We start from the raw sequence: 14319 nt of genomic DNA, 5'->3' as shown, positions 1-14319 counted from the left end.
AGGTGCAGCACAACCTTCTTTGTCCTTCTTTACTTTGTTTATATCATTTTGAAGCCTTTGTAGTTTCAGTGCTAGTGCAGTCTTTCTTCTTTCTTTATCCATTGCATTCTTACTATCTTCCTCCTGTTATAAGAAAAAAAGATCTTACATTTATATAGCGCCTTTCACCACCTCAAGATATCCCAAAGTGCTTTACAGCCAATGATGTGTAGTCACTATTGTAATGTAGGATACGCAACAGCACTGCGCTTAACTTTGTATTTTCAGGTCAAGTGTTTCTTCAAATCTCTGACTTATACTGGGCTTTATTTTCTGATTGCAGATCATTTCTAAATCAGAGTATAATATGAATGCAGACAAAGGCTCCCACTTGAAATATTAACTTCTCTTTCTGCTGCTAACTGATTGTTGCATATTTCCAGCACTTCAATACTATATATTCTAACCCCTGTCAACATTATTTTGAATCTTTGTTCACATGAAACTATGGGGCAACTTGCAATCTCTTGATATTTTACTTTGGTACTATAGTAACATATGCAAATGAAGAGTGAAGCATTTGGTAATTTGAATAACACAGTATTTGAATATCTACTTACATAATAATCTGTAAGCAGAAATTCTACTTTGTTTTCATCTGATAAAATGGATGTGTCGTCCAGCAATGTCTGGATATCTTCCTCAATGTTGACATTTTGTACAACTTCATGAATTTGCCTTTGACGCTGCAAGACAGCATCAAATGTATTTCTTCATCACATAAATACAACAAGATTTACAAATACTTATGTATCAATATTGCTTAACAACAGTCCTTCTCTGTAGCTATAGGAATGAAGTGTTGGACTGATTGTACTATTCTTACTTCTGTGAGCGTTCTTCCAAAACAAGTAATGTGGTGGCTGTATTTATTTAAGATATCGCACAGCAGCTTTATTTTCTCTTTTTCCAAATCACATATTGCCTGTTAGAAAATAGAACATAACTGTGAATAATCAATGATCTGGGACACTTTAAATGTAAATCCATCATATCTAGACACAGAATCTGAGGGCTTTTCTATATTCATCCATCTGATGCAACAACTAAGGCAAATACAGGTTTAAATTGTGGAGCAAAGAGTCAGTGCCATAGGAAGAAGCTATAGGGGAAGTTTCCAGTTCTATAATGCCTGCTATGGTATAATTACAGCTAAGTATGCCTTTTGGAGTTATTCATCTTTTTAACTTTAAATTAAAGAACGGCTCCACTTGAACAAAGCACTTTAAAAAAAAAATCCTTGTCCGTTTAGCTCATCCAAACACCACTCTCTGACTTAGGAGACAAGCAGGCGACCTGTTTACAGGCCTCTCCTAATGCCTCTCTGCATCTGCCGCTAGAAGATGTACAAGAACATCACAGGTTAACAGACATAATGGGAAAATTTCACCTTCCAACTAGCTGCAGTTATTTTCCAGATCCAATGAGCTGAAAATAGAGAAGCTCACCTGCTTGTTCCACTTCATCGTCACTGGGTCAAATTCCTGGAGCTCCCTACCTAACAGCATTGTAGGAATGCCTACACCACGTGGACTGCAGCGGTTCCAGAAGAAGGCCCACCACCACCTTCTCGAGCAACTAAGGATGAGCAATAAATGCTGGCTTTGCCAGTGATGCCCATATCCCGAGAATAAATTAAAAATACTTCCAATTGCTCTATTTTTTTGTGCTGTATCTGATACTCCCTACCCCACCTAAGCTGTATGTCATTCCTTTTTGGGATTATTTTGCTTTTCAATTAGCATTTTTAGTGGGTAAAAAGGATTTTTGCATGTCAAAAACAAGTCATATTTAGGAAATATTTTCTTGGTGAGTAGACATGTTTCCTGCTAAATATAAGAGAAGTAGGGGGTGAAATTCCTCTAAGCAAAAATAAATGGGAAAATAACATTAACAACCTATTAGCAAAATTACTTTCTCAAAAATTGCATGCTTCAAAGTTGCGCCAAAGTTGCATTTTTGTTAGCAGGAACTTGCTTGTTCCACTTCATCGTTGCTGGGTTAAATTCCTGGAGCTCCCTACCTAACAGCATTGTAGGAATGCCTACACCACGTGGACTGCAGCGGTTCAAGAAGAAGGCCCACCGCCACCTTCTCAAGAGCAACTAAGGATGGGCAATAAATGCTGGCTTTGCCAGTGATGTCTATATCCCGAGAATGAATTAAAAATACTTCCAATTGCTCTATTTTTTTGTGCTGTATCTGATACTTCCTACCCCACCTAAGCCTTCTTCTGGAACCACTGCAGTCCACGTGGTGTAGCCATTCCTACAATGCTGTTAGGTAGGGAGCTCCAGGAATTTGACCCAGTGACGATGAAGTGGAACAAGCAACATTGGTGCTAGATTTGAAAACAAATATGAACTTCCACCTGAAATTATAAGGGAATGAACAGTTGAGCCATAATATTTTGTGTTTTAAAAAAAAATTAAACCCAGCAGGTTTCTTTTGGTGTCCGAAAATACTCTGTTTGTATTAATCATGTAAACCTTTAAAATAGTTTTCTACAGATGCCTGTTACTTGCCTGATAAGACTGTTCAAACATACACTCCCACTTCAGTCTGATATCCTCACCAGCCCTGTTTAGTTCATAGTACTGTTGGTCAATTTTTGTCAGTGTCTCTGTCGACTTTTTCAATTTATTCAGCAGCTACAAGATCAAACCATTAACAACAAACATTTGGTAAAAACATAATTAGAATAGTTCCAATGTATAAAAATATACCTTCACTGGATAGTAATTCACATTAGAGCAAATATTGTATAAAGTGTTAAAGTTAGGTGAATGATTATAATACAAAAGATAAAATAAAGACTGACTCACATTAAATACGTGCTCGTAGGCTTACAGGATTCTGCACTATAGAGCTGATTCCCTACAAGTTAGTTTCTGATCTTAGCTGGTTGATTAGAAGTAAAAACGAGAAAAGTTGAGCTTCTTCTCCTGAGGGGAGTGTTAGAAGGACAATCAAAGTAACCCACAACATTTTCATGGGGCTGGTAGTAAAGAGCTATTAGAAATGCAATTTCAATCGAGGAACTTCATAAACAAACGCTTAAAGCACTCATACTACATTCTTGTGTGCACTACTTTTATACATGCATTAAACTATTTAAAATAACCGGGTTAATACCTGCATAAAACTAGCACACATAAGAGTTCGCCAATTGGAGTTTATACCCCATAAACTGTTAATGCCACATGCCTGTGAGCAGGTTGGCTGCTTGCTTGTCCTCTCAGTTAGAAAGTATTGCATGACATAGGTGGAGATAGAATCATAGAATCATAGAAATTTGCAGCACAGAAGGAGGCCATTCAGCCCATCGTGTCTGTGCCAGCAGAAAAAGAGCTATCCAGCCTAATCCCACTTTCCAGCTCTTGGTCCGTAGCCCTGTAGGTTGCAGCACTCCAAGTGCATATCCAAGTACTTTTAAAATATGATTAGGGTTTCTGCCTCTACCACCCTTTCAGGCAGTGAGTTCCACCACTCTCTGGGTGAAAACATTTCTCCTCAACTCCCCTCTAATCCTTCCACCAATTACTTTAAATCTATGTCCTCTGGTTATTGACCTCTCTGCTAAGGAAATTGGTCCTTCGTATCCACTCTATCTAGGCCCCTCATAATTTTATACACCTCAATTAAATCTCCCCTCAGTCTCCTCTGTTCCAAAGAAAACAACTCCAGCCTATCCAATCTTTCCTCATAGCTAAAATTCTCCAGTCCTGGAAACATCCTCATAAATCCCGTCTGTACCTTTTCTAGTGCAATCACATTCTTCCTGTAATGTGGTGACCAGAACTGTACGCAGTCATTGTTTAGATTTCGGATGCTTCTCTATTCCATATCTTACATCATACACATCAGAATGGCAAGTACTAACATAAACTAAGCAAAATACATAATGATGGGGCACAGCTCAAAAATACATTTAAGTGAATCCAGGGGCAGCACAGGGTGGGAGAGGAAAATCAGGAGTGGTGAAAAGTCAAATCTCAGGACATTTCTGTGCGGCAGTCTCTCTCTGCACCATTGGGGATCTGGGGTAGAGAGGTTTGCACACAGCAGTGGCGTGCAATTAGTTTTTAAGTCACTTCACAGGCCACCTGTAACCTGGATCAAACTGGTTTTCACCTTTATGTGGAGTGTGAGAGGTTGCAGCCCCTATTTGATTTTTTATGGGGGTTGATGCGCCTCAATAACTTCAAGGCTCAAAGTTAACTGGATAAAACTAGGCTTTTATTAGCAAAGAAAGATGCCTGTGTCTTCACCTAGCATTCTGCTGTTCTGCTGCAAGACAAGCCTGGGCTTGTCTTAAGTAGGGCCAGGTATGGGCGGAGCCGACACACCCAATGGGGAGAAAGGGGGCGGTGCACTATATACAATACAAGGTAAAAACACAGGAGCAGGCAATACAATATATGTAGTTAAATACAGAGTCTGATGAATGACATATTTCATCACAGGGGTTGCTCCTCCATTTTTGTTTAAATTTCAGCCCTGATCTTTGGCGACCCAGTGCGCGGAGGGGAGCGGGATCTAACGGAGAGAAGAATATAACCAATAGGGGAAGGCAACAAGTAAAAAAAAAATGTTGTGCCATAATCTCTTCAACACTAGCTTTATAAAACAGCACAACTGAAAGAAGGGTAATGAAGTCCTGGGCAACATTAAAGAGTTTTAGGGAAATATGTAGCTGTCAAACTCCATTTAATGTTAGGAATAGGAACAGGATAAGAATCAGCAGTTTTAAAAAACACAAGTGAACAAACAGATTATGGTTACTTATAAGATATCACTATCATAAGCAGGATGTCTTTCACAAATTCTGCTCTCTATTGTGTGTCTTATTAAGGAAATAGTAATTCTACAAAAAACATCGTACTGAAATTACACAATGTAATTTCAATTATCCCAGAGTTGACCTTTAGGAGAAAAATAGGCAAAAAAAACCCAACCCGCAGTGAACATATCTGGACTCACATATTGTCTTGTGATATGGATCTGTTGTTAACAGTAGATCATTGGGAATCTTATCTTGCTGGTTGATACCCCTAGTCTCAACTCAACAAATTTAGCATAAGTACAGCCCTATATATAATATAGCCCAATTCTATTGGATGTACTATTAATACAACAGGAGGTTTGAACTGAATAATAAGTAAGTATTTAAGATAAAAAATGATGCTACATGGTTGGGTTCATGAATTATCTAAATGTTGTTGTATTCAGGCTTATATCACGAGGGAGGGTGTTATATAGGTATTGTTTATTTGTTTTAATCTCATGATAATTTTAGGGACTATATATATGAAGTGGTGGATGATGTGAAAAGACTACACTCTGAAAGACAGTCACCATCAACTGGAAATAGAGTTGTGGAGATATGAGGGAACAGGAAAACAGTACTGCTACCACCACCTATGTGAAAGAGCTTCATGGAAGAAAGACTGAAAGTAGGAGGACAGAAGCCATCATAAATATAAGATGAAAAAACCTAAGAGAGTGACTATGTGAGAAGAACATAAGAACATAAGAAATAGGAGTAGGAATAGGCCACTTGGACCCTTGAGCCTGCTCTGCCATTCAATAAGATCATGGCTGATCTAGGGCTCAAAGCCACTTCCCCGCCCACTCCCCATAACCTTTCACTCCCTTATGTTGCAAATTTCTGTCTATCTCCACTTTAAATGTATTTAATGACCCAGCCTCCACTGCTCTCTGGGGCAGAGAATTCCACAGATTTATGACTTTCTGAGAGAAGTTCCTCCTCATCTCAGTTCTAAAAGGGCGACCCTTTATTCTAAAACCGTGCCCCCACGTTCTAGATTTCCCCACGAGGGGAAACATCCTCTCTGCATCTACCTTGTCATGCTCCCTCAGTATCTTCTATGTTTCAATAAGATCACCTTCTAAATTCCAATGAGCATAGGCCCAGCCTACTCCACCTTTCCTCATAAGTCAACCCCCTCATCTCTGGAATTAACCTAGTGAATCATCTCTGAACTGCCTCCAATGCAAGTATATCCTTCCTTAAATAAGGAGACCAAAACTGTACGCAGTACTCAAGGTGTGGTCTCACCAATACCCTGTACATTTGTAGCAGGACTTCCCTGCTTTTATACTCCAACCCCTTTAAAATAAAGGCCAACATTCCATTTGCCTTTTTGATTACTTGCTGTACCTGCATGCTAACTTTTTGTGTTTCGTGCACAAGGACCCCCAGGTCCCTCTGAACTGTAGCATTTTGTAATCTCTCTCCATTTACATAATAATTTGCTTTTTTATTTTTCCTGCCAAAGTGTATAACCTCGCACTTTCCCACATTATACTCCATCTGCCAAATGTTTGCCCATTCACTTAGCCTGTCTATATCCCTTTGTAGGTTCTTTGAGTCCTCTGCACAATTTGCTTTCCCACCCATCTCTGTGTCATCCGCAAACTTGGCTACATTACACTCGGTCCCTTCATCCAAGTCATTAATATAGATTGTAAATAGAGATTGCCTGTGGTGGCTGTGACCTGCAATAACAGGGTCTGTGTGATCTGGACTAGTTTTGATGGCCTAAAGTGATCGGAGATTTTTCACCTCTCCCAGGAGATTACATGGCTCCGGGCGGTGTGGGGAGTGTCTGTATTGTGATGCACTAGGGATCGCAATGATGTTGGACAGGCTAAATGGCCCAGTGGGGCTTTGCCTATTTGTTACGTACATACATTTGTAACTCCTGTACATGATTCTGAAGTAAACTACCTTTTTTGTAATGGCTCCAATGGATATTAAGGTAGCTTGAATGCATTTATTTACATTTTAATGGTGTTCAAAATTTGACTGCATCACTCATGAGTTATTTGGTCCACTCCATTTGTTGAATCCAACAGGGTCCCTGCCTGTAATGTCTACTGTGACACAACCTGCCACTATCAATTTAGTAATGACTAACCAAACAACTGAAGAATAGAAATCAGCACATAGATGAACAGCATAAGTCCTTTAGTGACAGGATTGATGAAGTATTATAGCTGCTCAATGCTAAATGTCTAACATACTGCTAGATTGTCATCAGATAACAAATAGTTTCAATAAAATATTTCAATTTCAGTGGAGCTCACTTAAGATCAAACAGCAATGCTCCTGCTAAAGTTAGCTACTTTAAATACTCCAGTCTGAACAACCTTTCTTTTCTCTTTTTCAGATACTATTTCTTTGTTGTTTTCCACAAAATGAAAGACTGCTTCATGGTCCTTGGTAGATCCCATCAATTTCTTCTTACTCTGTAACCCAAAAGTATTTCAACAGATTATAATCTGAAGTAGAAAGTGTTAAATAAGCCAGGTTTTCTTTTGTGATAACATTTGATAAAGCAAGAAAACCACGTTAAAATATTTATATTTTCAATGTCTTTGTACCCAAAATCCAGACAGATATGCAATAGAGTTTCTATCCAAAGCTATATTACTGATCTGTAAGCAAAGTAACTTCAGTAGAATTATTTTTGTGCTTTTATAAAATGGGGGGAATTTTAACCTAAAAAAACGGGTGGGCTGGGGTCATGTGGGAGAACCCGCCTCCAACCCACCCACTTCCGGTTTTAACGGAGGTGAGACGGGGCAGCCAATCCGCTGCAAGGAGGTGGGTCGTCTATTTAAATATTATAATGAGGCTGGAAGCCTTTGCTTTAACCTACATTTAGAATTTAACTTTAGCTGGTTGGGTTTTGCAGACCTCGTGAAACCCGCCAGCTAATGCAAGGCAAGGACTGCTGGATCTGGGAGGTAAGAGCCTTTACCTGGGGAGACCCCGCCCCATGGCTCTGATCCTCCGGGCCTCCAATTCTCCCCACAGGTCTCCGATCCCCCTCCCCCAGGCTTCCGATCACCCCTACGAGACCTCCCCGCCCACGACCTTTCTCTGACTCCCCCCCCTCCCCATGCTGGTCCCGGCCCCCGATCTTCAGAGACATCCCCCCCCCACCCCATGCTGGTTCCAACCTTCGATCTTCAGTGGCACCCCCCCCCCCCCGCTGGTCCCGGCCCCCGATCTTCAGCGGCACCGCCCCCCCCCACCCCCCGTGCTGGTCCCGGCCCACCCCATGCTCCTCCAGCTGCCCCCGGCCCCCACGCGATCCCGCCCTCCCTCCTCTCTGCGGGCAGGCTCTCAATCTGGCTGGCTGCAGGTGGGAAACAGAGGTTTCCCATGAAAATTAGGCCCTGTCGTTAATTTCAGCAGTGCCTGCGGGAAACCCGTACTCCCGGGTTCCCAACCACCTTGGAGCACCCCCCCCACCGCTTCCAACCCGCCTTCCCCATTAAAATTCAGCCCAATATGTTAAAAAGAGTAAAATGATTTTCAAATATTGTACTTTAATACAGAATATAGTATAGAATACAATATTAAAAATGCTGAATTCTACCTTAATTTGTTGACTCCAGTTGTTAATGACAAGCTTTGATGACTTTTCGACTGCATTATCCATCTGACGTAGAAGGGTAAGATTGGACAGAATAGTAAAGATTAATGTAAAAGGAAAAATAGAAATAAATTATTAAAATAAAGAAAAATGCTTTTAATTTGCAGAATGCACAATACATACTGGCTTTCTCCTTTTAGTATGTTCATCTAGCATCCGACGGATTGGTTTAATGGCTTCTTGCTGAATGGCACTGCCTAATTTCCTGTTTTAAATAACAAGAAATTTAGATTCATCAGATACAATAATTACATCTGGATTTCACTGACCTTTTGAAAAACGCATCAATGCTACAAGATTGGTATTACTGTGGATATTATCACCAAAAATTAAAATACAGTGACAGGTTGCATTTATAAAGTGTTCTTCATACAGAAGATTGTCTCTGAATGCTTTGGGAGAGGTAGACACTGAGCAGAAAGTAGAGGAATTTGGGGGAACCAAAGGATGGTCAAATAGAGAGACAAGTTTTCACGAGGTTTTTGAAGGCAGGAGAAGTGGTTTTAGAAGCAAGTTCTGTAGGCATGGGCAGGAGCAAAGGGATTTAGGTGTCCATTACACAAATTACTAAAAGCTACAGGTACAAAAAGTAATCAAAGAGATTAATGGTATGTTGGCCTTTATCTCAAGGGAGTTGAAATACCACAGTGAGATGCTTCAGTTGTACAGAGCCTTGGTCAGACCCCATTTGAAGTTCAATTTTGGCCACGCCACCTCAGGAAGGATATAATGGCCTTGAAGGGGGTACAGTGCAGATTCGCCAGAATAATACTGGGGCAGAAAATGTTAAATTATGAGGGCAAGTTGCATAAACTTGGCTTGTAATAAGGAGATGGCAGTTGCATTGAACAGGTATTTTGCATCGGTCTTCACTATAGAGGATACAAGTAACATCCCAGAAATAGCTGTAAATCAGGAAATGAAAGGAAGGGAGGAACTCAAGAAAATTATAATCACCAGGGAAGTGGTACTGAGCAAATTGTTGGAGCTGCGGGCTGACAAGTCCCCGGGTCCTGATGGACTTCATCCTAGGGTCTTAAAAGAAGTGGCTAGTGACATAGTTGATGTGTTGGTTTTAATTTTCCAAAATTCCCTAGATTCGGGGAAGGTTCCATTAGATTGGAAAATAGCAAATGTAACTCCTTTATTCAAAAAGGGAGACAAAAAGCAGGAAACTGCAGGCCAGTTAGCTTTACATCTGTCATAGGGAAGATGTTAGAAGCTATTATTAAAGACGTTGTAGCAGGGCATTTAGAAAAGTTCAAAGTAATCAGGCAGAGTCAACATGGTTTTGTGCAAGGGAAATCATGTTTAACCAATTTATTGGAGTTCTTTGAGGGAGTAACATGTGCTGTGGATAAAGGGGAACCGGTGGATGTACTGTACTTAGATTTCCAGAAGACATTTGATAAGGTGCCACATCAAAGGTTATTGCGGAAAATAAAAGCTCATGGTATAGGGGGTAACATATTGGCATGGATAGAAGATTGGCTAACAGGAAACAGAGAGTAGGCATAAATGGGTCATTTTCTGATTGGCAAGATGTAACTAGTGGTGTGCCACAGGGATCAGTGCTGGAGCCTCAACTTTTTACAATTTATATTGGATGAAGGGACCGAAGGTATGGTTGCTAAATTTGCTGATGACACAAAGATAGGTAGGAAAGTAAATTGTGAAGAGGACATAAGGAGGCTACAAAGGGATATAGATAGGTTAAGTGAGTGGGCAAAGATCTGGCAAATGGAGTATAATGTGGGAAAATGTGAAGTTGTCCATTTTGCAGGAAGAATAACAAAGAAGCATATTATCTAAATGGTGAGAGATTGCAGAGCTCTGAGATGCAGAGGGATCTGGGTGTCCTAGTGCATGAATCTCAAAAGATTACTATGCAGGTACAGCAAGTAATTAGGAAAGCTAATAGAATGTTATCATTTATTGTGAGGGGAATTGAATACAAAAGTAGGGAGGTTATGCTTCAGTTATACAGGGCATTGGTGAGACCACATCTGGAGTACTGTGTACAGTATTGGTCTCCTTATTTAAGGAAGGATGTAAATGCATTGGAAGCAGTTCAGAGAAGGTTTACTAAACTAATACCTGGAATGGGCAGGTTGTCTTAGGAGGAAAGGTTGGACAGGCTAGGCTTGTATCTGCTGGAGTTTAGAAGAGTAAGAGGTGACTTGATTGAAACATATAAGATCCTGAGGGGTCTGGACAGGGTGGATGTGGAGAGGATGTTTCCTCTTGTGGGAGAATCTAGAACTCGGGGTCACTGTTTAAAAATAAGGGGTTGCCCATTTAAGACAGAGATGAGGAGAAATTTTTTCTCACAGAGGGTCGTGAGTCTTTTGAACTCTCTTCCTCCGAGGGCGGTGGAAGCAGAGTCTTTGAATATTTTTAAGGCAGAGGTAGCTAGATTCTTGGTAAGCAAGGGGATGAAAAGTTATCGGGGGTAGGCGGGAATGTGGAGTAATCGGATCAGCCATGATCTTATTGAATGGCGGAGCAGGCTCGAAGAGCCGAGTGGCCTACTCCTGCCCCTAATTCATATGTTCGTAATTCCTGGTAGTTCAGAAGGTTGAGGGGTGATCAAATGGAGGTGTTTAAAATGATAAAGGGATTCAATAGGGTAGATACAAAGAAACTATTTCCTCTGGTGGGTGAATCCAGAAGGAGGGAACTAATCTTAAAATTGGACCTAGGCCAGTTAGAAGTGAAATCAGGAAGTACTTTTTCACACAAACGGTAATGGAAATCTGAATTCTCTCCCCCAAAAGGCTGTTGATACTGGGTCAATTGGAATTTTCAAGACTGAGGCCGATATTTATTAGGTAAGGGTATCAGGATATGGAGAAAAGACGGGTAGAGTTAAGGTACAGATCAGCCATGATGTAATAGAATAGCTGAACAGGCTCAAGGGGCTGAATGGCCTACTCCTGTTCTTATGTTTTTATTCAGCCTCTGATGGTGGAACAGGAGTGGCATAGCATGCAATAATCCAGAGTTGGAGGAAAGGAGAGTGTACACTGCCAGATTTCCCAGATAAGGTGGGGTGAGGCCATGGAGAAATGCTATGAAGTTAGTGATGTTGGAGGAGAGGTAGAGTAGGGTGCCATCGGGATACATGTAGAAGCTGGTTGTGGATATTGTCATTGGGGACTAGATGATAAGAGGGGACCACCTATGGAACCTTGGGCACATCACGAGTGACCATACAGGACATGGGAAGAGGAAACATTTGAGGAGACATAGTGGCTACATTGGGACAGGGACACGTCGAAGATCTCCTTAACCGAGACTCTGTCTTCGACACGAGTGTCCTCAACTCCATCCCGCAGCATGCTACCCGCCACCATCTCAGCACAACCCCAGCCCGGCATTAGGTTGAAAAGGCCATCCGACAACTGAAGAACACAAGGCCTCAGGAGTAGATGGAATCCCTGCTGAGGCACTAAAGCATGACGGAGAAGTACTACTGGTGCAAATTCATGAACTCATTTATCTGGAAGGAGGAGAGCATGCCAGGGGATCTCAGAGACGCCGTAATTGTGACCATCTTCAAGAAAGGTAACAAGTCCGATCGCGGTAATTACAGAGGAGTTTCCCTGCTGTCTGCCACAGGGAAAGTCATCGCAATCCCTTTTATATTGGAAGTATGTTTGCCACAAAAAGTATATTAGTACAGCAGGAGCTGGCTGATTCAACATTACTCAGTAAGAGTTTGCTGAAACAGTGAGTATACTGTACAACTTGGCATTGCTGCATTCTCAGCATTCATTCAAACACTCTCAAATCCTCCACAAATCTCCATTCTCATTTTTCATGCTGTGAACTTGACCTGATTCTGTGCTGCTTACTTTGCTGAAGAGGACTGTGAGCCTGGTTCTGTTTTTAGTAACAGAACTGCAATGAACACTTATAAAACATACAATGAAGAGACTTCAGACAGTGCACAGACAGAGATCAATGACAGAATCATCCAGGCAGCAGAAAAGTGATGTGGATAGATTTTGATCAGTTTTGAGAAAAAGATTCCACTGGGCAATCTACATTGTAGCAGACAGCACAATAGGACAAAATGCTGCTGAGGGAAAGTAAAGTATCCAATTAGACTTAACTGGGAATAAGTTGCTGAAAATGAGCCACTTCATGTGCACAGGAAACAAAGAACTGAAAATGGCAGCCACATGATGCAAATCTAAGCTTTCAATTGTTGTGCTCAAAAAAGTCATCAACGGCTATGACATTGAAAAAAATATATTTCAAGACACAAAAAGCCACCCACTTACAACTGGTAGATGCCAAAGGGTTAGGTGTTATAGCCAACAAGTTTTATAAGTTTGCAAAGATACCTAAAAACTGCAGGAATTCTATCAATGAGTCATGGCAAATGGCCAGACAAAAAGCAGTTAACATAAAAAGATTTTCTATACAGATCCAGAGAGAGCAGAAAATGACATGGACTGACTTTAGCCCAGATCTGCCACCTTGTCACTCAAGTCCTCTAATACTGGGAAGCTTTTCAGTAGTTTTTCAATATTCTTCTAATAATCCCTATCAAGTGGAGGCTAGATTATGGTCTCTAAATACTGGGTTGACATCCAGCGGGTTACTCATGTTCAGGTGGAGTGACCACTGACACAGTGGTAGTATTCCCACCTCTGAGTCAGAAGAGCTAGGTTTGGGACCTACTCCAGACAGCCCTGGAGTCCTGGCTCTGAATACTGGGTTGAAGTCCAGCGGGGGTACATGCATCTGGTCGGTGTGTGTGCCCCGCCCCATCATAAAGCATAGTTGGGGCTCTTTAACCTTGGTTGCAGCCCACCTAGGAGAAGGTATACCAAAGATAAAACTATGAGGAAGGCGACAGGAAAACTGCTCTTCTCTGGTAAGAGGCTCAAGAATCTCATATGTGTTGAGTTAGTGGAGAATATAGCAGATTGATGGACCTCTAACACTTTGACTATTAAAGTCTCAAGTATTAGCATTATATAATATACACAACGGAATAAAACATAAGATCATAAGAAATAGGAGCAGGAGTAGGCCATTTGGCCCTTCGAGCCTGCGCCACCATTCAATAAGACCATGGCTGATCTTCTACCTCATCTCCACTTTCCTGCACTAACCCCATATCCCTTAATATTCAAAAATCAATCGATCTCTGTCTTGAATATACTCAACGACCGAGCCTCCGCAGTCTCACCAGGGCCCTATATAATTGCAGTAAGATGTCTTTACTCTAATACTCAAATCCTCTTGTAATAAAGGCCAGCATACCATTTGCTTTCCTAATTGCTTGCTGTACCTGCATGCTAACTTTCAGTGATTCTTGTACAAGGACACCCAGGTCCCTCTGAAAACCAACATTTCTCAATCTCTCACCATTTAAAAAATACTCTGCTTTTCTATTTTTCCTACCAAAGTGAATAACTTTACATTTCTCCACATTATATTCCATTTGCCATGTTCTTGCCCACTCACTTAGCCTGTCTATATCCCCTTGAAGCCTCCTTGCATCCTCCTCACAACTTACATTCCCACCCAGCTTTGTATCATCAGTAACTTTGGATATATTACATTTGGTCCCCTCATCCAAATCATTGCTGTAGATTGTGAATAGCTGAGGCCCAAGCACTGATCCTTGCGGTACCCCACTACTTACAGCCTGCCAACCTGAAAATGACCCATTTATTCCTACTCTCTGTTTTCTGTCCGTTATCCAATCCTCAATCCATCAAAATGGAGCGGCAAAGAAAATGTTTGTTAAACATGAAGTCATGAATAATTATATAACATAATAAAAATC

The 14319-nt window shown here is 41.1% G+C and overlaps 1 protein-coding gene across 2 annotated transcripts in view; it reads right to left on the bottom strand.

Moving 5' to 3' along the window:
• nostrin (nitric oxide synthase trafficking) overlaps positions 1-14319 on the bottom strand; it is an 85844-nt gene that overhangs the window by 16593 nt on the left and 54932 nt on the right. For both annotated transcript variants that reach the window (XM_085986471.1, XM_085986473.1), the window contains 7 exons: positions 8634-8715; positions 8454-8516; positions 7216-7314; positions 2565-2690; positions 866-964; positions 600-725; positions 15-123 (listed from right to left, as the gene is read on the bottom strand). In XM_085986471.1, coding sequence (XP_085842597.1) covers positions 15-123; positions 600-725; positions 866-964; positions 2565-2690; positions 7216-7314; positions 8454-8516; positions 8634-8715 — 704 coding nt within the window. The remainder of the gene's footprint in view (positions 1-14; positions 124-599; positions 726-865; positions 965-2564; positions 2691-7215; positions 7315-8453; positions 8517-8633; positions 8716-14319) is intronic.

The sequence above is a fragment of the Somniosus microcephalus genome, chromosome 4 (genome assembly GCF_052327205.1).
Source record: "Somniosus microcephalus isolate GS21.2 chromosome 4, FLI_Smic_1.0, whole genome shotgun sequence".
Taxonomy (NCBI): domain Eukaryota; kingdom Metazoa; phylum Chordata; class Chondrichthyes; order Squaliformes; family Somniosidae; genus Somniosus; species Somniosus microcephalus.
The sequence above is the reverse complement of the archived record's forward strand: the minus strand, read 5'-3'. Positions and strand labels throughout refer to the sequence as shown.